The sequence below is a fragment of the Ailuropoda melanoleuca genome, chromosome 7 (assembly GCF_002007445.2).
Source record: "Ailuropoda melanoleuca isolate Jingjing chromosome 7, ASM200744v2, whole genome shotgun sequence".
Taxonomy (NCBI): domain Eukaryota; kingdom Metazoa; phylum Chordata; class Mammalia; order Carnivora; family Ursidae; genus Ailuropoda; species Ailuropoda melanoleuca.
Genome location: NC_048224.1, coordinates 127,659,351 through 127,683,772, shown reverse-complemented (window position 1 = coordinate 127,683,772; position 24,422 = coordinate 127,659,351). Strand labels below are relative to the sequence as shown.

At 42.2% G+C, this 24,422-nt stretch overlaps 1 protein-coding gene across 6 annotated transcripts in view; it reads right to left on the bottom strand.

Moving 5' to 3' along the window:
- MBNL2 (muscleblind like splicing regulator 2) overlaps positions 1 to 24,422 on the bottom strand; it is a 155,559-nt gene that overhangs the window by 84,606 nt on the left and 46,531 nt on the right. For all 6 annotated transcript variants that reach the window (XM_019794792.2, XM_019794794.2, XM_019794793.2 and 3 more), the window contains exon 2: positions 22,754 to 23,529. In XM_019794792.2, coding sequence (XP_019650351.1) covers positions 22,754 to 22,927 — 174 coding nt within the window. In that variant the 5' untranslated portion in view covers positions 22,928 to 23,529. The remainder of the gene's footprint in view (positions 1 to 22,753; positions 23,530 to 24,422) is intronic.

The window sequence follows — 24,422 nt, the reverse complement described above, 5'->3', positions numbered from 1 at the left end:
TAAACTGGTTAAATTGTTAAATTGGGCCAGTGGAGCTGGACTGACTCATAGAGCTTTCTTCTCCCAGGGCTGAGGGAGAACTCAATGCCAGGCGAAGCATGATACAGCATTTCCCACAAGTAACTCAATCTTCTTGTACCTGAGCGCTCTGACACCAGGGTGACCTTGGCCCCAAAGCATATGGAATGACATCCGGTGACACAACCCGCTCTCCTCCCTGTCCCTCAGCAGACCAGACTCAGCTCCATCCCATTACATTGCGCCTGCTTTTCCTTCAGCTGAAAGGCTCTCAGACACAGTGAGGTAATGAGAAACCAGAGAAATCCAGATCTATCCAGAAAATAGATAGGTCTGGACACCAATTGCACCTGTTCCACTTAGTACCTCTGAGACTTTGAATTATTAATATAAGATCTCTTTGCCTCAGTTTCCTTATCTGTAAAAGTAGGCTTTCTACCTCAATGATGTGTCGTAAGGATAAGTGGAATAATGAATATAAATTGCCTGGCAGGGTACACAGCATATAGTAGGGGAACAATTAAGGATCCCTCCATCCCTTGAATACGTGTGAATGGTTTTATGTCTTGACAATGACCACATATGCCTGGGGACCCAAGTCCAGTCTCATCTCACTGAGAGGTCTTTACTTAGCTTTCCTTCCCCAGTCCCCATTCACCATTCTGAAGTCTTTCTCACCTTAACGGCTGTTCCGCTAACTTGAGCAGATCCACTGCCACTGTTACTCATCATTCAGACACCGATGTGCTGCTTGGTCAGTTAGATAGACTTTCTGAAGGGGAAGGTTAGTGTCAGCCAAAACCTTCTCTCATCACTTCTATTTCCTACTGTAGCTCGCATTGTTATAAATGTTCAATATATTTGCGTGAGTTACAGAGTGAATGGGCAAATCTCAGTGCAGGGACAAAGGCCAGTGGCAACCTAGCTTTTTAAGACAATTACAATCCAGTAGGTGTTGAGCTTCCAAATTTTAGAAGCACCTCAATGGTGGCTAGCATGGACGGAGAGTGGAGTAAAGCTATCGGAGACGAGGAGTAAGATGAAGAGAAAGGCAATATTGCATGAGTTATAAGAGGTCAGGTGGGAGTTCAAGTGGGCTGCAGTGAGCTCTCACCCAGAGTTGGACAGATCAGGCAACTGACCGCCCTGCCAGCTCCAAGCAGTCCCAATCTCTCCCACTCATGTTAGACAATTCCAAGAACACTGATAAAGCAAAGATTTCCTTTGATATGCTGCCACATTCTCACTTGAGAGGAAAACTTCATTTTCCTCTGTTTTCTATTTGTGTTATGTTCTCTATATGGTGGAGGAGACAGCTAGCTATCCACCAACGTTATTCCCTTTCACTCCCCCCCTAATATCTGTGGCTGGGTATGTGGTCTAACCTCCCTTTGCTATAATGGGTGGATGTTTGGCTAAGTTTTCACCAAAAGATTGGGAGTGGAAAGATGTGTGCTATCTCCAACTGGGGACCCTTGAGATAGCAAGTGGGCTTCTTCCATATTTTCTCCTTTCCTTTAAGGCTGCTTGGAACTTGGATATAGCCGTCACCCAGCTTTGACCATGCAGATCCTAAGACTCTAAGATTTAAAGAATTATAAAGCCATGATATGGGAAGAACCTCAGCCCTGAATGACTGTGGTATGACTCTCGTATGAGAGTCTTGGTTCATTGGTCTATGCCATGTGGTCCCTGGTTAGAGCTTAGCTGTTGCAACCCAATTGTAGCATATATAAAATATATAAAATATTATACATTATATAATATTAGATACAATTATGTAATATATATCACATGTAAATATTATCTATTATATAACATGTGCTATAACATACAATATGATATACAATACATATATAATAGGTACCTTATATATGTACCTATAGAAGTATACATTTTGGAGTGCATTTTAAATATAAACCTAATAGTGTACAATATATTGCAACTAGCTTTTTTTCCTACTAAATAATATGTTTTGGAGATTTTTTCCAAGTCAGATGTGTGTGTGTTTGATATAGATGACAGACAGACAGAATGGTTCCACTTCATTTTTTTTACTGGTCATATGTACTTCATAGTATCAGACGCACATAGTTTATTTAATCCCCCCATGACCTTATTAATTAGTTTTGTGACTGTTTTTACTTTTCACTGTTATTAATATTACTGACATGAACACCCTAGTACATGCCTTTTTATTCACACATATAGGTATTTCTTTAGTATAAATATCTAGAAATGGAATTACTGACTTGAATACTATCAACATTTATGAATATAATGTATATTTCCAAATTGTCCTCCAACAAGTCTAAGCCAATTTATATTTCCATAGCATATGAGAGTGCCTCATTCTCTAGAACACTTTCAATATGAGGAATCTACTTTTGCCAAGCTTATGGGGGAAAATAGAAAAGAATACTGGAGAAAGAACCCGAAAAATCTAGAGCTGCAATTTCGTGTGATAAACTCCCCAGTGCCTCGACGATCACACTTCGTGAAACTGAGTCACTTGGACTATTCTGATGATCACAACAGATTGCTGTCTTTCTCCCAGACCTGCCAGGTTCGTGACGAGTTAGGCACTTCACCAAGCTCTTGTACTCAGGATTCCATTCCGCCCACACATGCCTGCTTACCATAACGACCTTCATTATGAGGATGAGTCGTAATGCATCAGTGAGTTTGTCCTTACATGTTAATAATGTAAATAAATTCTGTTGAGGAGACTAAGCTGCATTGTCCTAGTAGCTGAAGCCTCTCTATTGTGGGGGGGGGAGCACAGAGGGAGAGGGAGAAGCAGACCCCTGCTGAGCAGGGAGCCTGAATCGGGGCTCGATCCCAGGACTCGGGATCATGACCCCAGTCAAAGGCAGACGCTTAACCGACTGAGCCACCCACGTGCCCCAGGCAATCCGTTCTGGCCTTTGCATTTCCCTTTGGTTTTCCCAGCACAAGCAGGAGGAATAAAGCTTTTCCATTTCCGTTCCCCAACCACCCAAATTATTTTTTAGGAAAGTTGATAATTTCCATTATTAATAGGTCTGGGCTAAACATTCACCAAGACACGCTGTTGTGCTAAGTTCTTGAAACAAAACCGTATTGATGAATGATAGACGGAAAAGTATCTTTGGAATTCGAGCAGACCTGAGATAGGGAATGATTGTACAGAAGGAAAGGCCTGACTGGTGTGATGTAAAGGGAAGAAGAACATGGGTTGACATGGGGTCAAGTCCTAAATGGTCCCAGTTTACGTGTGATTTTGCATAAAATCCTGAATTGTGCTAAGTCTCTGTTTTCTTGTCTTTTAGAGGTGGCATATCTACTGAGTGCCTGCCATGTGCCAGTTTCCTCTGTAGGTGCTTGGCATATGGAAGAAAGCAAAACGAGGTTCTTGTCCTCAAGGAATTTATATTCTGGGGGTGAAGGAGGGGGAGAGACAGATACCAAGTGATTAGAAGCACTGATGTCTACATTGATTCAGGAAACAGTCACTGAGCTCATACTTTGTGCCCAAGACCCTTCCAGGACTAGTTTTAAGAATCCTGCCTTCCAGGACTGTTTGAAGATTTACATGTAATACCCAGACAATGGCTGGTACGGTTGACAGTGCATAGATATGCTCAGGAAGTGGCAGCCATGATGCTGCTGATGATTTTCTTTCATTTGTCTTTTCTCCTTTTGAGAAATATTGTTTACCCATTTTTTAAAAATTCTTGAATGTGTGTATGTATTTATTGCTGCTCTTTTTACAGGCTAGCATTTTGTCTTATCGTTTTAAAAGTTATTTCTTCGGGATGCCTGTGTGGCTCAGTCATTAAGCATCTGCCTTTGGCTCAGGTCATGATCCCAGGGTGCTGGGATCAACCCCCACATGGCAGGGGTTCCCTGCTCAGCGGGGAGCCTGCTTCTCCCTCTTCCTCTGCCCCTCTCCCCCTGCTTGTGCTCTCTCTCTCTCAAATAAATAAAAAATCTTTAAAATAAAAAAAATAAAAGTTACGTCTTCTTTGGAATGGTGAGTAGAACCACAGTTATAACTATGGTTATAACTGCATACAGACCTCTGGGAATCCCTGTGGAAGAAGGAATAGTCAGACTCCTTCTGTGACCTACAGCAGGGCCTTTAAGCAGAGTGTATTCTTTATTGTCCCATGACAGTTTGATGGGTGGTCCTCCCAGGGCCTGCTCTTTAAGCAAGTAACAATCCAGTACGGAGAAATGGAAGATGGAGACGAATGAAACCAGGCAAAAGGACAGAGATGGGGAGACTAAGAATATAGGTGGCCTCGTGGAATCAGAAAGGAAGACTCAGAGATGGCGTGTTCCACCCTCTTACCCACTACCACCACCTCCGTTTTCCTAGTCAAGTCTGATGAGAAGTTTCCCTGACCTCCCCCAATGCCCGGTCTGAATTGTCCAGCTCCCAGGAGGCTTCCAGAGCACATACTCTGGAACTTTCCGTGCTCCAGGGCACACAGATATTCTTCCCAGTACTTATCGCACCGGATGATAGTTGCCTGATACTCATTTCTGACTCCACCTCACCCCACCCCCACCCATCAAACTCTCACTAACATGAAGTCTTCACTGCTGGATTCTCTCTGCCAAAGACAGTACCCAGGACATATCAGGCTTCAATACATTTGTTTGATGAATGAATTAGGCAGAGACAGAGAGAAAGGAGAAAAGTCAACAAGTCAAAGGCCTAGAGGGAAGGCCCAGGTACAAAATGAATCTCCACAAACAGTGGAAAGCAACACAGACCTTCAAATAGTGACTCTTTTTCAACAATGCTGATATACAGAAAAGCCTAAGAGAAATTTGGAAAAAGGCAGGGCCACAGAGAAGACCTCCAGAGTGGGATGACCTCTCCCATCAGAGGAGGTGAAACTGGGCTCTTGCCTTCCAAAATCCACTTGTCTCTTCACCTAGTCTATGTTCAGCCATTTAAATGGACCTACTGTCTAAATGGCAATGAGCCAGGTTCACATCAGGCCTTACCTATCGAGCCTTTTTTAGTTACATGGAGTCAGACTTGATATTTGGGGCCAAAGATCTAGAGATCTTCTGTGGGTCTAAGCTTCTTCATTTTCTAATATATACAGTAAAATACTCAAATAGAATATCTCAACTAAGAATAGTCTTTTTTTTTCTCTTTTCAGCACCATTTGCAACTACCTGCAAATTTAAATGATAAAGAAAAACTGATGGCATCATCTTTACTATCTTATTAAGCCATTTTTCTATTAGTGATGATTCACTAGAGTGCCAAGAATAGGTACACCGAAAACTTCTATAGCATATTAATGCGCTAAGCATCACACCACACTTAGCTCCTGATATAATTTTGAGTTTCCTCAAAAAAGCAGTTCTTCTGGATCCCTTTTATTAAAAAAAAAAAACCACCTTGAAAAGGCTTTCAGATACTCAAAGACGTGAATCTTGCTCCATTCCCTTGTGTATAACTGATTTAAAGGTTAATAAGTAATTAGGAAGAACAATCATCCAAAAATTACCAATTAATATACCATCATTTTCATTAAAAATGCTATTAATTATATTGTTGTACAAATGTCCTGGACTGGCTAATAAAAAGCTACCTAAAGCAGTTCTAAATCTTTTGGGGAGAAAGAGAAATTAATCAAAATCAATCACTTTTGAAAATTACAATTTGGGTTTGAGAGGTCAAACAAAAGAAGGTGTTAAAATAAATAAACAATCAGAGACCAGCCTTGAAAATTTCCTGAGCAGACAAAACCAGGTTAGTCATACAAACAAAGTTTAATTTATCTTATTTTGCAAGGTTAACTTGACTTGGATCACTTCTTGCTTATGTCCCTGAACGTCATAAGCAAAATGTGAACTGGTTCCCAAGGTTGATCGGAGGTAACCAGTGATGAGTTCCCTATGGTGCAAGAAAATTCTAGTATTGTAACCAGTCACTGTGAAGAATAAACTGCTTTCTCACAATAGAAGCTACTTTATACCAACGCACCCCTGCAACACACCCCTGAGCCTCACTGTTTTGGTCTGAGTGCTCCCAGTTTGCAAACTGTCTTTTTGGTTGTGTGTACCATAAACTTACCTAATTACCACTCCAGCGATTCGCTGGTTTTACTTCCATTTTTTATGAACTTTCGACAAGGGGAAATGCAGGTCTCCGTTATTTAGTGTGGATAGAATCTGACATTGACAGCGTTGCATGGTTTATTTTATGTACCTAGTCATTATCACTAAGAAAACCTACCTAATAAGAGATCTTGGCAGATGTTTAATGCGGAAGTTTGACAGTTCTTTGGCTCTTATAACGTAAAGCAGCCCTTTATTAAATGAGTTCAAACTTTGAAACTATCCACATATATTTTGTCAGTTTCTAGGAGACTGTGCTTGGAAAGTTATGATTAAAGTCTCTTGTATATTTTGTATGTTTTGTTCTATACCTTAAATGCTGGTGTTAGCTACTTAGTAGAAACCCACAGAATTACGAAGTTGGAAAGTTCAGGATTAAAGTTGTACCATCACTCTAAGGACTCCACTAGGTTTCATTTTACTCAACAGTTCTACGGATCTCCAAATTATTCTGTTCTCACTCTTGTCCTGTTGCCTCCTGTACGGACCAAACATCCATTTCTACTGTGTGCATTTGGGCTAGGCTAGGCAGCTGGCTAGTGTTTGGTAAAGATTAGAACTGTGTAAAGTTGCGGCCCAGCACCATTTTGATAGGTAACAAACTATAACAGGTATACTTATCATCAATGAAATGAACCAAGTGTGGTGTTAGGAACTATACAATCAACCCAGACACAAACTAATGATTTTCCATTGCATCATAGATATTTACAGGTTGCTAGGCAACCAAATATTCCACCACTGACACCAGGGAAAATTTCTCTTGCTAAGCTTGGATTGGCCATTTAAGTAATTAGTTCTACATGAGACTACCTCTCAATGTCCCTGGCATAGAACTTTTTAAAGGACACAATACAAATCCCAAGCTTGCATTATTTGCACGGCTCCTGAGACGGGAACTCTCACCCTCCAGGCATGTTCATCTATTTCTTATTCATGTTGAACTGTCTTCACTCTTTCCATAGAACCAGTCTACCTCTTCATCATTCCCATCTCTGAATATTTGGAGAGGGCTATCATGTTTTCTCTTAATCTTTCTTTCTTCAGAGTAAACATACCCAGCTCATTTACTTATTTGTTCCCATTGTTTCATTATTCCCATTGTTCCCATTGTCCTGTTTGCTCTCCCCTCCCAGTGGCACCAGTGGCAGTAACTGGGATGGGATGCTGTTGTTTTATAGTTTACAGTTATGGTTAATCACTTGGAGGCTGTTGTGTTGTTGGATATTTCCATTAAAATAGACATAGGAATAAGAAGTCAAAGGGTATGGGACAGGGGCCTGATCTTTCTAATCCTGACTTGGACAATGCCACCTGTGAGACACCATACTTTTGTGCCTTTATGGGAACCTTGGAAGACAAATGGAAACTTTCAGGGATGCTTACTAGGTTTATGCAGTGTGAGAACAAATAGCTTCAGGGTGTGATGAAATCATTTGGAGTAATATTTTCTAAATTTGGCCATGCATATGAATCACCGGAGAGCTTCTAAAAATACAGATTCCTGGTATCTGCACTCAGACTTACTGAGTAGATGCCTTCAGAAGTCCCTAGGGAAAAACACGTGGAAACCACAGATACAGGCTACCCAGCATGAAAGACAGTCATTCCTCTGAGCTGATCTCTACCTAGCCCGGAAAGCTCTTTTCCATGACATGCTTTGGCCGCCTTTTGCAGCCCATGCTTTTCTCTTCTAAAAAAGGCTCTTTCAAATAATTGCTACCAAATAGTTTAGTATTAAGTTGCTAATTCTGCGTGGTTCTTAGTCTCCCCAGTTATTTTATAAAACCCATCAGAGCTGGAACTACGTCTTACACATCCATGTCTCTCGAGGAATATGGCACAAGACTGGACAGCCATGGATTGGTTGGTGAGAGGTTTGGGGGGCAGTGGAAGAAGAAGTTCAGAGACAAAAGGAAGAGAGAGGCAGGAGGGCAGCTAGAACAGTTTAAGGTGAAGGAGCTTAAAGAAGCCTTTCTTTTGAAAGAAGTTTCTTCTGCATTGCACTTGTGGCCTGCTACCAGACGTAAGTGCTAGAGTTCATGGGGGATGTTGGTCTCCCCCCGCCTCCACATCGAACCTGATCTTTGGAGATCCCAGGCAGTCACCCACAAGACAATATTATATAAATATGGCCAGGAGGCCTAGGATTTCCTGCGTTTCTAGCCCACTTGGAACACCAGAAGTAAATGAATTCTCTTTTCTGGTACAATTCTACCATCTGACAAAGTCTACAGTGAGGATATTGTAGGCCCTGATAAAAGTTCCAAAATAAGCATGAAGGGGTCCCTTGGACAGTTATGTAGGCTTGTTAAAAAATACCAAAGACACCTGAGATTTTTAAATTAATTCAATCTGGATGATGCAAAGACTCTCCAATGATCTTGGGGCCTGGCCTCCTCCTGCAACTCCTTCTCCAGGCAGAGTGGCCTTCTCACCAGGCAAATGGGAACATGTCATCCTCTCGAGTAAATCTTAGGACTCAGAGCATAGAACTCAGACTCCCGCATGGTTTCTCTCTTAGCCACTCTCTCAGGCCCCTCTCCCACTGATGGGTTGATCAAGCTCTAGTCACCCTGCCTTCTGTTTCCAGAAAGAGGAATTTACTTCTATCTCCAGGCTTCAGGGCTCCCTCTCCCCTGTGGCCTGGCAAAGCTCTTCTCTCTCCACCTGGCTGCCTCCTCCTAATCCTTCGGGTCTCTGCTCAGAAAGCAGCTCCTTGAAGAACCCAGCCCAGGCCACCTTGCCTGTTGAAATTCTTCCCTGATCACATTGAGTTCTATCCAAGTTTATTTCCTGCTCAGCACTTCTCATGGCTTGAACATAACTAAATTTTTTTGGGGGGGAAGGACTGCTTCTGGCCTTTTGTTTTCTGTCACTCTCACTGGAACAAACACCCCGTGAGGTCCAAAAACTGTGCTGAATTTCTAACAAGCTCTACTGCCAGGGCCTGGCCCAATGCCTGTCACCGTGTGGGCACTCAGGATTTCCTGAATGCACAGCAGTCTGGAGAAGTTGTGATTCTTTGCTTAGTTTGTTTACTTTCCTCTTGTTTCCTCTACTCGACTGTGAGTTCCCCGGGAACACAGTGCCATGTCCTGTTTAGGCACCAAACTCAGTGCTCTTAGCACGCAGGGGCGGCCCCGTGACGGCTCTAGAATAAATAAATGAACAAAGATATTGAAGTTCTCGAGGAAATGAAACTTCTTTCTCTGCGGCTTTATGTACCACCCAGAACATCTGGATCTACTAGAATTCTTCATTAAGAATTCTGCTATCCCAGTATTTTCCCGTGATCACCGTGTCTGTTAACAACCGAGTGCCCGACGGGAGCAGGAGAGAAGCGATATGAATTAAATTTCTTAAATGAGGCCGCTGATGATTAATTTTACATCCTGAGCATCTGGGCCAGTGCCTCGTTTCATGGCAAGTGTGGAAATAATATCTTTGGTGTCATTATTAATGACTTTACAGAGGGCTGGGAGCACTTGAAACATTCTTCTGAATGAGATTTGAGATGTGGACCAGACAGGTATCTTTAAAAAGCCTAGCTCTACTGTATTCTACTTTTCAACAAACACACTTTTATACAAAGATGGATCACGAACGTACCTTGGTATCCATATCCCTTGTTCAGTCGAAAACTAAAAGTGATTATTTTTTAAGAATATAAAATGTCACTTATTAAAATGACAGTAGACTAACTGAAAAATAAACATGCCTCAAGTTGAAACCAGTCATTTTGTTCTGCTTTAATTGGTTTAAAACCTCTGAGTCACTTTCCCTTCCTCCTTCTGCTGACAATATCTCATCCTTCCAAGGGGCTCACCACCCATTATCCATACTATTAGCACCACCTCAGTCATAAGAAAATGGTCTCATCAGACATCTCCCCAAGATGCCGGTGGGTCGGGCAGGATGGCCAGGTATGGCCGATTACAAATAAATATGGCAACATCCACTCCCTGAATCCCAAAGGTGGGTGCTGGGGGGGCTTTATTATTCTTGGTCTTGACGGTGCTGAGAAAGGGTAATAGAGACTAGACTATAATCTTTGAGCCAAAGGAAATGGAACCCAACCAAGGGGAAAGACTATGCTACTTAGTATTAGCAGGTCAGTTCATGAGGAAATTGTAAGCCAGGTGTAGTCTGTCACTGGGGAGGCTTCCCCAGAGGAGTCCTGGTCTCCCTAGCCCCAGGGGCGAGTCCCCCGCTGTGGTTTAGACCTTAGCACTGGATGCCTGCTGCCTCTGGATCCTTGGGAACTCGCTCCCGGACACTCAAACAGACAAGTTCTAGGTCTGTTCCAGGTTTCAAAATCTCTGGTCAGGCTCATTCCCCAACCCCCTCCAGCCACCCCCGCCCCCACGAGCATTTGTTTATTCCATGGATCAAGCTGTCCCCCTTTGCTAACACAAAGAGGCCTGAGGAAATTCTGGGTTCCTCTCAGGTAACATGTGGACTTACCAGTGACTTTCTAATGACAAAGCCTTTGCTGTGCATGACTCAAACGAGTGAGTCTGATGGTGATGAGTCAGAGGGTATGGAGTGTAGGTCCCTACCTTTGAATTTTATGGAGTAGTAATCATTCCTAAGAAGAATGGGAAACTGACAGAGTTGCTCACTTTTTCTTCTGCTGAGTAAGGGTATTAAGGGAAAAATAACAATAAAACTCATCTATTAAGAATATCTCTTTAGGAAAAAAAAAGGAATATTATGATAATCAAAAAAAAAAAAAAAAGAAGAAACAATCCCTGAATAAAAAAATAAGCTTTGCACTGAAGAATTTCTCTTCACGAAAAAATGTGTTTTATACAGTTTTCGTTGCTCAAGACGAATAAATTCTAGAGTGGTGCAGGACAACGGCCTGTCTGCAGACAACAACACTGTGTCATGCCTTTAAGCATTTGTTAAGAGGGTGATCTGGTGTTACATGCTCTTGCCACAATAAAAATGAAACAAAACTAAAACAAAAGTATTTCACTGTCCTTATTTTATAGTAGAGAAGTGGAAATGTTGCCCAGTTCCAGCCAAAGTCTCCAACCAGGCTTTTGGGAATGCTGAGTGGCCCACAGTGGCCCAACGAGCTAATCCAGGAATTTCAATAGCTCGTAGCTGCCACTTGCGAGCAAGTCTCCAAGTGACCTGCCTATCAGGGCAGCCAGAAACACGAGCATGACCCAGAAACGCCTTTCGGGCTGTAAAGCAAAGAGCTTATTTGGACAAAGCTTTGGCTTTGAGGTTTTATCTGTCTGTAGATTGACAGAAAATATTAAGCAGTAGGTAGCCAGGAAAGTGATTTGAATTTTGTCAGAGCAGTGGTATTTAAAAGTGTAAGACTTAAGGATACATTTATGCACTTGCAAATATGATGGGGCACCCCATGAGCGCTGGGTACAGGGACAGAGCCATGGGATCCCCCCCGCCTTACAGCCTCACCTTGTCATGGTGGAGATGGAGATAGGCCACATTCCTTAAGGATAATTTCTGAGCTGGCTTTTGTGGTAGAGGTGTGCTGTTTGAGCCAAGCCCAGACCGAAGTCAAGACCTGAGGCTTGCAGCTATGTGCGGGAAGAGCATTCCAAGTAGAGAGAGCAGCCAGTGCAGAGGGCCCTGAGGGACAAAGAGGCCAGTGTGATAGGAGCTCTGAGGTGAGGGGTTGCGTGGCTGACTTACGGGGCCAGAGTGCAGCAGGAAGCCAGAGCACAGGGGGCCTGAAGGGCTGTGATGTCAGAGATGGAACGGACAGCTACTAGAAGATTTGGGAAAGACAGTGACATGACCTACAGGTCACTCTGCTCAAGGAGGGAGTGGCGAAAGCCAGAACTATTATACAGGCTATTACAGAAGTCCATAGGAGACATGGGTTTGGGCCAGGGAGGTCGTGACAGGAGCGCTGGAAAGTGCTCGGATTTAGAACATCTGCTGAAGGCGGACAAAGCAGGGCTCAGTGATGGACTGGATATGGTGGTAATGGAAAGAGAAGATTGAAGCTGGGTTTCAAGATGTTTTATTTGATCAGATAAATAAACAGTACCACCTGAGAATAGGCACAATGGGAACAGCAGGTCAAAGGGGAAACCAAAAACTTATTAGAAGACACACTGAATGGGAGAGGTCACTTAAATACCCAGGTAAAAATTTGGGGGGGGGTGGGCAAGTGAATACATGAGACTAGAGCTTAGAGGAGAAATCAGGGCCAGAGAGTGAAATTAAGAAATGTTCAGCTTACAAAGCACATGTATCGCCACTGGGTTGGATGAGGTCATCTATGGAGTCCAGTTCTCTGCAATGTGGGCCAGAAGGTACAAAGGCTCTGAGGCAAGATCATGCTTGGTGAGTTACAAGGGCAAGGTGGTCACTGTGGATGTGACGAAACACAGAGCTGTTCAAAGACCAAGACTGGACTGATGCCAGCATTCGAGGTCAGAAGGAGGAGGACTCAGGAAGGAAGACAGAGCAGGACCGGCCAGTGAGGTAAGGGGAAACCTGAGAGTGATTCACCAAACACGATGTGCATAAAGTCTCCCAGGGATGATTCAGAGCAGGTGATAAATTCGGCCTGCCCTCCGTGATCGCTACCAATGGAAGAAGGGGTGTACGCTGTTCTATTCCCAGGGCTCAGCAGCCCCTGTCCCGGGATCAATACTTGTTTATTGGTTTTGAACAGAGGTTAAACATGGCAGCCTACAGACGGAATCCAGCCTATAGCTGTGTTTTGTTTGAACTTCAGGGTTTAAAAATATTTTAATTGGTTGCCAAGGTTTACAAATTGGGAAACTTCACACCAAAAGAATGCATCTCTGATTCTTTTTTTTAAAAAAACCCAGGATCTGGGGAGCCTGGATGGCTCAGTTCGTTGAGCGTCTGCCTTTGGCTCAGGTCATGATCTCGGGGTCCTGGGATCGAGCCCTGTTATCAGGAGCCCTGCTCAGTGGGGAGCCTGCTTTTCCCTCTCCCTCTGCCCCCCCTTCCCGCGTATGCTCTCTCTCTCTCAAATAAATAAAATCTTAAAAAAAAAAAATCCCCAGGATTCTCAGAAGGCAGGCCACAGCTGCGTGTGGCTGAGAGGCAGCTGCCATCTTCAGTGGGGTCATGTGTTTTCGGTTTTTTGGATTTTTCCCCCCCTCTGCAGCCTGCACTGGTCCCTGGGTTTCCCCAGAAATGAGTGTGGAGTGTCTCACTCCTATTTCCTGCTGAGTCCTGCAGATCTTTCGCACCTCTTGTTTAGTGAAAGAGGAAATGAATGAATGAACGAATGAATGAGCAAATGAGTGAATGGCAATGGATTGATGGGGCTCAGAGAGGTGAACTGTACGATGACGCGTAGGAAAGCCAGGGCTCAGATACGGACTCCCAGGCCAGGGCTTTGACTTTAAATCTTTGCTTCATACTTCGCCATGTATTAAATACATCCTAAAATAAAGCCAAAAGGCTGAACAAAAGGAGGAGGGGTCCTGATAAAATGCTGTTAGCATTCTGAGGGAAAAAAAAATTAAACAAATCACAGTAAACGTGTCTTTCTCCTTAAGCTTTGGTGAAAAATGGTTTCATAAGAAACTGCTACACAGACTAACAAAAGTTAGCATTGCCGCCCAAGGCAAAGTGAATAATAAACAAATGTAATTATTAAAGCATGTAATTAAGGTTAAAAGTGATATTTTACTCCATTTGGTTTTTGGAGAAAGTAAGTTTTGCCAATTTTCTCTGTGAATTATTTTTACCTATTTTTATGTGTTTTTAAACTCAGATTATTGTAATCATAGAATGTCAACTGATCATCTCTCTTCCTTCTACTTGTTAGCAAAGACTGGAGTTTTTCAAGCCTCTCCTCTCTTGCCAATTCCAATGATGGCGCGTGGCTATCCCGGGCAGTGCGTAGAGACGGATTCTGAAACCAGTCTGGGCTCATGAATTAGACTACAGTGTTTGATTTCTGATGTTTTCTAGGTTTGAGCTATGTCCGCCCCCCCAAAAGATGAACTGAAGGATTAACCCCTGTCCCCAGAAGGTGACTTGATATTGAAGTAGGGTCGCTGCAGATATCACTAGCTAAGATGAGGTCCTACCAGAAAAGATGGGCCGTAACCTAATGTAACTGGTATCCTTATAAGAAGGGGAAATTTAGATACAGACTCAGAGGAAAGACCATGGGAAGAAAGACACAGGAAGACAGACATCTGAAGCTGGAGGCAGAGATCAGAGGTATGCTGCCACAAGCCAGAGAACACACTGAGTGACCAGAAACTGGAAGAAGCAAGGAAGCGGTCTCCCACAGAAGCATCAGGGGGAGCGTGATCCCGTCCACGCTTGATCGGACTTGCAGCCCCCAGAACTGACAGATGATACATTTCTGTTGTGTTAAGCTGCCCCATCTTTGGTAATTTGTTATGACAGCCCTAGGAAATGAAAACTGAGATTATTTTGTCTAACTCTTCATTTTAGACAGGTTAGAATGTAGGTTTCTTGATGGAAGATGCTGTGTCCCCAGGAAGGTGGCATCACTCATATGTGCTCTCTCTCAGTAGGACACCGAGTCGGGTGCCACCTTGCTTGAGAATCCTCATGCCTTTGCTCACTAAAGGCACTGAAACGGATTCCTCCTGCACTTCACAGGAGCGATGGCCCACCTCTTGTCCTTGTCCTCTTGTCTTGTCCATTTTCTATTTTCACCCATACATATGAAGACTAAAATTACCTGGAGGTAACCTCTTGCTCAGCATAGAAATATCTTGAGATTCTCCGGAAGAATCTGGTGCAAATCTTGGCCCCAGTAAAATCTGAGAAATAACCAAGAAGTATCTTTAATGACCCTCTGGTCTTTTTGTGGCCACTTCCGTGCGTGATACTTCTCTGTAGATGAGAGTTTCTTCACTTGCTGTCCATAGAGACTTTTTAGAGGCCAACAGGAAGCCCTTGAGATTTGTAGCAATAGTCTGTATTTAGGGGAAAATTCTATAGTTTTTATTAATTCTTGAAGATGTTATACTTCCCTACAATCAGAACAAGATGGAAAAAGAAAGACTAAGGGTCCTCAGCATGGTGGTCAGTATCAAGCTAAGGTTTTGTGCCTGGGGAACAAGGCATGGGGATGGAGTGGGCTGATGACTTGGGGCAGGGACAGGATGAACAGTTTGGATTTAGGTATGTGGAACAACAGGCAAGTATGGACCATACATATGGGGTGTTGGGTGGGCATTTGGAGCCAGGGAGTTGGCAAGGAAAGGGCACACACCCAGAATGGTGATGGATGGGCACGGAGGCAGGAACTTAATGCTGAGTTGCAGATACCCTTTCAGAACTGATCACTGACCTGACCTAGGAAGGGCCAACACGGAGTCTTGGCGAGTATCCACACAGGGGAGCGAGGTGAGGAAGAGGTGGCATTAGAGGTGAAACAGGGAGGAAGGCTGCAGTGGTAGAAGAACTAGGAGCGTACCATGGTGGTGGGGCAGCGGGTGGGGGAAGAGCACGAGAGAATTCCAAAGGAGGGGCTGACCAGGCTTGCAGAACGAAACAGAGACATTAAAGACAATGAAGAATGGCCATGCAGAGAAGTTTGGGGTCTGAAGTTCACTGATGACCATCCATAAGTCCCTTTTGAAAAGTTGTGGGGACTCCTTTGTTAATTTATGCACTCTGTGAATGGTTATTCTCGCCTTCCTGCTACATGCCAGATGCAATGCTAGGTGCTTGGACAGAGACGAGTAAGACTCAATCCTACTTTTAGGAAGCTTACAGGCTTATACGGGGACACATACTTGGAGGGATAAACTGTTATATGGAGGTTTTCAAGCCTGTAATGCCATAAGGGGCAAATGGCTGATTTTCCCTGGATGGCAGAAGTCAGATGACAGAGAAATGGACCTCTTATGCAGGAAGCAGAATTGGTGGGTCCAAGAATCCTTAAAGTAGAGCCTGTCCTGTACTTTATCATAACATCCGAAATCAGAATCACACGGGTGCACACACACACCAGCACCTGGGACCAGCGCCACTTTTGCTACTGAGACCTAGTACGTGGTAGTATAATGTTTGTAAACAAATACAAACAAAAATAAATACATGTGCCTTGCTTTCTCTCTTTTTCAAATACTTAATTTTTTAGTACCTAAATTGGTTTATTCTTGGGGGCTTCTATTTTAGAATGTTTCTTCAATATGCTAAACTTGTTAAACATGAATATTATTAAGATATTAGGAGACATGGAATTCATTAGACCAATGATTTATTCTGTAAAAGGAGTTAGGAGGAGGGAAGGGACGGTGGCAGCTTTGAAGTTACACTTACCTCTGAGTAGGTCCCTTCCCCCCCCTTTATAAGTTACATGTGAGTCACTTACAGTTTTGAACCTGCATCCACAGCTACAATTGTTGGCTGAATAATATTTACCTTATAGACTTGTTGGAAGGAACTGATAATGCATGAAAAATGCCTGGCAGATAGGGGGTCTCTATGACTACAGAGATTTCTCTCGGTAAGGGAATCATTGTCCGAGATTATATTTTCAAATCAGGCCAGAACTAAATATATAATTTAAAAATACTCGAGCAATTTCTACAAAGAATTTCCCTCTATTTGAAAGCGATTCAAGAACATGAAGTTAAGGTCAAGGCCAATAACATACATTTTTTAGTTATGTTTTTAGGAACTGTCTAAAATGGTCACCTGTCTATCATTTTCTATTTTCACCCATACATACGAAGACTAGAATTTTACCTGCCATCAGCCAACTTCTAGCCAGCATCCTGTAAATACGTGAGCAGGTCTACTTTTTTTTACATTTCTGAAACGTAACGCCAAAGAGTAAGAGTACTAAAAAGTAGTTTCTGTGTCATCTGTAGCTTCAGAGAAAGTGAAATAATTTACTTGTCAATTTTCCAATGTTGTATTACACTTCTAGAGTCATACTCGTGTCTCCAATTCCTGCACGGATCTCCCTCATTTTGAAATCTACTGAGATTTTGAGAACGGGGCCAAACACATGGCTGCATAGGTTGTGCACTGTACAACTCCAGGGCTGCTGGTCACATAGACTATGTTGAGAAATGCACCCCTACTGTACAGCCATATGCGGCACCCTATCTTGAATACTTTCCTGATGAACACGCTCTACCATCCAACAAATACTTACTGAGCGTCTAATGTGTATGAGATATTGTTCCAGGCTCTGGGGATGCGACAGTGGTCAAAAAAACACAATCCTCATCTATATGGAGGATTCTACATTCTAGCAGAATGGGGGTGGGCACATAATGAACAAAAACTAAGTATGGATATGGTTTATCAGAAGGCAATAATTGTCAGGGAGAAGAGTAAAGCAAGATGATGAGGAGAAGTCATCACAGCAATGGGGAAGTAACTCTTTGAAATAAGGTTGGCAGAAAGGCTTCGCCATTGGCAGTTTTCATCAGAATCGTGAAGTGAATGAGGGACAACGGAGGCAAGAATGTTCGAGCAAAGACCAAGTGAAACACCGCGAGGTAGAAACCTAGTTGGTACATCCAGGGGACAGCAATGAGGTGGGGTGGGGGACAGGGGTAGGACTGTAGTCAGGTGATTGGGGGTGAGAAGCAGATCTCGTAGGGCCTAAACAGCTTTCCTAAGGACTGGTCTTCACTCAGGTGAGGTCTGAAGCCACTCGAAGGCCTTGAATGGGGGAGTGACATCACCTCATTCAGAATCACGCTGTCTTTGAAGGAATTTCTATTATGTAAAGTCTAAACAATTTCCCCAAATACTCTAGGAGTGCTTTTTGTTTCCGTTTTGTCAAAACTAGCAACACGATTTAAAAAAGTGTTTCCTTTTTTAAATTCAGTCTGAATTAACATGTTGAAGCAAATATATTAAATACTTCATCAAGTGGTAAATGCCAAAACCTTTCGTCTCAATAAGCATTACAGCTAATTCATTTATTCCTTTCTGGATGTTTCAATTTGCAAAACAAGCCAGATTAGTTCCTCTCTCGGTTACAGGGAAAAGAACCTGAAATGAAAAATCTCAAACATCTCGACTGTGAGGGAGACTGTTTCATGGATTATAAAGGCACAGAGATGGGGTTGGTCAAGGCTGCAGGGAAGTTAGCTGCTCACGAAGCAATTTGCATTTTGTCAAGTTAACCTAGCTTGTAAAACACAATGTTCCAGAATGTTCTGGCCTTCCGGAAAAAATGTAAGCAAATCCACTGTTTAAAAAAATATCACAAATGCCATGCATGCTCAGTGGTTTCACTTAAACTGCAACACGGTAACAGTTGTGAATAAAGTACAGTTTTCATCATAAGAACTTTGCTCTATTTTCTGAAACATCTTTTATAAAAGTATTTATATATGTGCAATTCTCTTTCCAAAGACCTTTTGCAAATCTCTTTTCTAACCACCCACAAATTTGTTTAGTAAGTGTTTACGGACGTTTACTCATGGATGCAAATAATTCATAATAAAAAACAAAACAAAAAAAGGAATAGCTCAGGCATACAGTGGCCCCGTCTCTATACTGATATGCCAACTCAGATTCCTCTTACCTATTTTTATGCATAAAAACATTCCACAGTGTTTGAGAAAATACCTTGTAACAAACAATAACAATAGAAACGATGCCTGCCTCAAACTTGATTTCTTGTAATGTCATGACTAATTTGCATCACTGAATTATTATCACTCACACCGTAGCTTCTAAAGAGTTTGGACACATGAAGAATAGGACGCTTTATGGGTTGGCCACGTCTTGCCTATAAAGCCGGTCATCGAAATCGATGTCTATTGCGCGATACTTTATTATGAAGGGAAAATAACTACCATGACCGGTCCCTACCATGTCTTGCCCTATTCTAGGCATCTGGCATATCTTAGGCTGGTTAGTCTTTTTAGTAGTCTTATGAAATTAGAATTATTATATCAACTTTAAATAAAAGGCAACTGAAATCAAGGAGGTAAAATAATTTGTCTTAAATGATAGCTCGCCTGTAACCAGCCAGAGTTCATTTAAAGCCCTTGCACTTCTGTCTTAGGCTGTTTCCACTGAGCGACACAGTCTTATCGCTCAACATCATTAGCCATCAGGGAAATTCAAATCAAAATGACATTGAGATACCACCTTACAGCAGTTAGAATGGCAAAAAACTAACAAAGCAGGAAATAACAAATGTTGGCAAGGATGTGGAGAAAGGGGAACCCTCTTACACTGTTGGTGGGAATGTAAGCTGGTACAGTCACTTTGGAAAACATTGTGGAGGTTCCTCAAAAAGTTGAAAATAGAGCTACCCTATGATCCAGCAATTGCACTACTGGGTATTTACCCCAAAGATACAAATGTAGTGGAAAGAAGGGGCACACATACCCCAATGTTCATAGCAGCAATGTCCACAATTAGCCAAACTATGGAAGGAGCCGAGATGCCCTTCAACAGATGAATGGATAAAGAAGATGTGGCCATATATACAATGGAATATTACTCAGCCATCAGAGGAGATGAATACCTACCATTTGCATCAACATGGATGGAAGTGGAGGGGATTATGCTAAGTGAAGTAAGTCAAGCAGAGAAAGACAATTATCATATGGTTTCACTCATGTGGAACATAGGAATAGCATAGAGGACATTAGGAGAAGGAAAGGAAAAATGAAGGGGGGGAAATCAGAGGGGGGACAAACCATGAGAGACCATGGACTCCGGGAAACAAACTGAAGGTTTGTTTAGAGGGGAGGGGAATGGGAGGATGGGCTAGTCCGGTGATGGTTATTAAGGAGGGCATGTGTTTCAATGAGCACTGGGTGTTATACGCAAACAATGGAGCATGGAACACTACATCAAAAACTAATGATGTACTGTATGGTGAATAACATATCATAATAAATAAATAAACAAATAAAATATTAAATGAAGTAAGATTAAACAGCCTAAGTATGTTTGTCACAATTTTTCTTTTTAGCTAGCACTCTTGAGAGCCTTTTTTATTTACCTGTCCTTATTGTAAGAACTGATAATTCTTACCTCCACCTTGCAAGGTGAATAGACCAGCACGGTGCTAAGCACTGTGCATGCTTAAGCCAATTTCACTGGTGAATATCCTCCTTTTACCCATGAGACAAAAGCTAAGAAGTGATAAGTGACCCACTCAAAGTGGGGAAGTGGTTGGGTCTTATTCTTGGGTTTGTCTTATTCTTCCGCCCTAGGGCTCCTTTCACATTCTTTACATTTCGACAACTTTAAAAATAAATGACATCACACTCAAACTGAATAATCTGAAAATTTACAATTCTCAAAGGGAACCAATAACTTAAGGCAATATGGAACTACGCTTCAGCACTTGAAAATGATTATACTAGACACTTCTGAAAATGATCTTTAAAGCTCTACAATCTCATGACTTGGTTCATGTTTTTATGTTAAACATAACCATTCTGGATCCTTTCTCCATGGGATGGGATTCCCAAACAATTGTGAATTCCTGGTGAATCCACAGTGAGGTAATAAATTGTAAGGATCTGGGAGTTGTTGTTTTCTTGATATTCAAGAAATACTTAACCTTGATACATTGGGTGTATCTCCCTCATATTTCCTTAACTAGTTTAAAGAATTAAAAGTTTTGGGGCACCTGGGTGGCTCAGTGGTTAAGCGTCTGCCTTCGGCTCAGGGCGTTATCCCAGGGTCCTGGGATCAAGCCCCACATTGGGCTCCCTGCTCCGCTGGGAGCCTGCTTCTTCCTCTCCCACTCCCCCTGCTTGGGTTCCCTCTTTCGCTGGCTGTCTCTCTCTCTGTCAAATAAATAAATAAAATCTTAAAAAAAAAAGAATTAAAAGTCTTAAGAAACTTCCCAAAATGTTGGTTTCATAGTAAATAGGCAATCAGAGAAGGCTCAGATTACTAAAACGAAGGAAGTGGGATGACCTGAAAAATGAATTTATCTTCTCTGACCTGTTTCCATATCTTGAAGCTCTTATGATCTAGTTTTTAATCTACACTGCTTTTTATAGTGAATGCTTCCATTGGTGACAATCATAGAAGCAAATACATAGTTTACTCGTTTGACTAAAACCAAAATAAATATAATATAAAAATGTGCTTATGGGGCGCCTGGGTGGCTCAGTCGTTCAGCATCTGCCTTCGGCTCAGGGCGTGATCCCGGCGTTCTGGGATCGAGCCCCACGTCAGGCTTTTCTGCTGGGAGCCTGCTTCTTCCTCTCCCACTCCCCCTGCTTGTGTTCCTTCTCTCACTGGCTGCCTCTCTCTCTGTCAAATAAATAAATAAAATCTTTAAAAAAAAATGTGCTTATACTGGTGTACTTTATATAATTGTAATTTATCCATCTATTTATTTTTGTGCAGACAAAATAATTTATACTTTTAAAGTCCAATCTAATAAACTTTTTATGAGAAAAAGGAATAAAATAGGGGTAGTTATTGAGATAAATAGCATACCTAATTTTTCAAATTTTAACCCTTAAAAGACTTCTCTTGGGCTTTAAATGCATCCTTCTGCTTTTAGTGTATAGACAATTTTCCCTTTTAAATAAATATATGAAGTCTTATATTTCAGTTTTGACTTACAAATATCATAAGATGTAACTTTTTTAGTTTAGATAAAAATCATCCCCCAAAACAAACCCAACCCTTCAATATCCAAGAATAGGCTAACATCACTATTTTGTAAACTCACAGCACTAAGATTTCCCAAAAGCATAGATCAACTTTTTTTTTCACTCTTCAGTAAGCGTATTATATGAAGTTTTGCAGATATGTAAACATTAAGCTTTTTTTAAGCCACTATCTTACCTCCATTGGAAACAATATCATGATGATGTTAGGACTTTCTTAGACAATCTGGGATTCATAGAATCCATATTTTAGGGCAAAATAAACCTCAAAGAATTATGGGCTGAGTCACTTGTACTTCCTTCAATTAGATTTTCATTCTACGGATCCACACAGAGGTCTATTTCTCCCTTAAGGCACATGTCCCTTTCTGTCTAGTATTATAGTTATTTGCTGATATGCTGTATTTTCCCTCCCAGAAGTGAGCTCAAGGATGCCATCTTGAATCACGTTCATTTCTTCTGTGATGGGTTAACTTACACACAGTGGGTTCTCAGGAGTATTGAGTGTGTACTCAATAATTTCTGCTAGCCACGACAAATTGCCAGAGAGAATGAAAAACCTATTAAGAAGTATTTTAGGAAGCCCTTGGTCAAGAATGCAAGCCACGAGTAGAAAATTTTTTGAGAGGATCAGCAGAGTAACTGGCACATAAAAGTGACACATTCAATTTCTTCACCTTTATATAACCTCCAGAAGATCAAACGTTAATAAAATATTTATCTTCAGTTGTCACAAGCCAGACTTTGATTTAAAACTCTTGGGTACATGAATGTCATGCCAGACCCAAAATACACCATCATGTATTTTTAATTTAAACATGGATCTGTGAAAAATTTATGTATGCTTGATATATAAAAAAAACCGTGGGTGAAAATCTCCCAAAAGTCACCACAAACAAGAAAACAGAACCCAGAAACGACTGTGGGACTCCTGTACGAGTACCACGGAAAACATCCTGTCGGAAAATCCAGCGTGCCATCGACGTGGCACGGGAAACGCACGCCCTTACCTTGAGGGAGTCAAAGCAGGCGATGACTCTTCCGTTCTCCACCTGGCAGCTCTTGGGGGGGTGAGCAAATTTGCACTCCTCGTCGGAGCGGGAGCAGGTGCCCCTCTGGAACTGCCTGCAGACCTCTAATGTCAGCCATTTTGTGTCTCTGACCGGGGCCACGTTCAAGGCCATGGTGCTCAAGCGCCGGGGATTCTGTTCGCTTCCGTCAGGTGATGAAATCAATCCCGGTCCCAGTGATTCTGAAACTACTGTTGTGAAAAACCCCACATGTGCGTCCAAAGGTAAAGTGATGAATTGCTCAGTGAAGTCCGATCCAGGAAGCGGTGCGGGAAGAATTTATCGGCAGGCCGTCACTCATCAATCAATATGCCCCACTTGAAGACTGCGGGCCGCGGCAGAAGCACGCTCAGTGTCATCTCTGGCTGTAAACGTCCGAGTCTCTTGACCGATCTGCAGACACAACTGTTTTTAATAAAGTGACTTCAATATCATGGCACTCCTTGGGAGAATATTCAGTTCTGACGCTCACAGCTATTGACCGTGCTGGAAAATAAGCCACCTAGACTCTCAGATCTCGGCAGGATTTCTCCTTCCTCCCACCTTCCTAAATTCTGCAATCAAGCAGTTGGCAAAGCCAAACAATTGAGGTATCTTCATCCACTGTAAGGTCAGGGTAACGTGTATTTGACGGAAGAACGATTTGCACACCGCAAGAGCTCGGGCTGCAGTTCCCAGCGAAAGTGACTTCACACAGGCACTTTTAAATCCTGAACCTGTAGAATACAAAGAAAACATCAACTTACACCCAAACTCGGTGGAATCAACACTTTGACAAACTGTTTCGGCTCTTATCTAGAATTTGCAAAAGTGCAGTTTTGAGCTTTGAGCTTAGAGGCTAGTGAGGAAAGTTATGCATTAGAGAGAGAAAACACAACTGCAACCGTATTGCAGAAATGATCTAGGCAGCAATCCAAAAGTTAGGAATGACTCAAACACACGCGTGTGGCAGACACAATAATTAGGCGTTCTGAAACAATCCCATCTAATGCGCATCTCCAAAACAGCGTATTAGAACCGCGGCTTCTGATTAATTTCACATTGAGGCCGTTGATTTCATTGTTGGAAATGCTCTCAACAATCATTCGGGGTGTGTCTCTCCTGTATAATAAGGGTATTGGCATTTTGGATGAAGCATGAGCTCCTTATTCTTTACATCCTTCCTGGTTTACAGAGGTTTGAACTTAGAAACCGATAGGTAGAAGCTTCCTAATATTTATTTTTAGGTCCCTCTGACTTCCTCTCTACTGCTACTCCTTGCTTCACGTTAGAATTCCCCTCTACACTGTAAGCAACTCGGAGAGTAAGGACTGTTTGTATTTGTCATTTCTGTGTCCCTAGTGCCTTAGTTAATGGCCATTAGGTCCTCAAAAAATGTTTACTGACTGATTTCACTGATGACTGACTCAGTGACTCAAGGGATGAATTCAAGTTAGTTTTAGCTTAGTTCACTTTAGGCTTTATTGGAGTCACAATCTGCTCCGTTCTATGGAATGTTGGAGTTAAATCACATACCTACAACAAAAATAAAATTATTAAATTTAGATTTCTAAAATCATCGTATTTAGTTGCTTTTAATATTTTCAAGCATTATGGAGTCATTAAAATA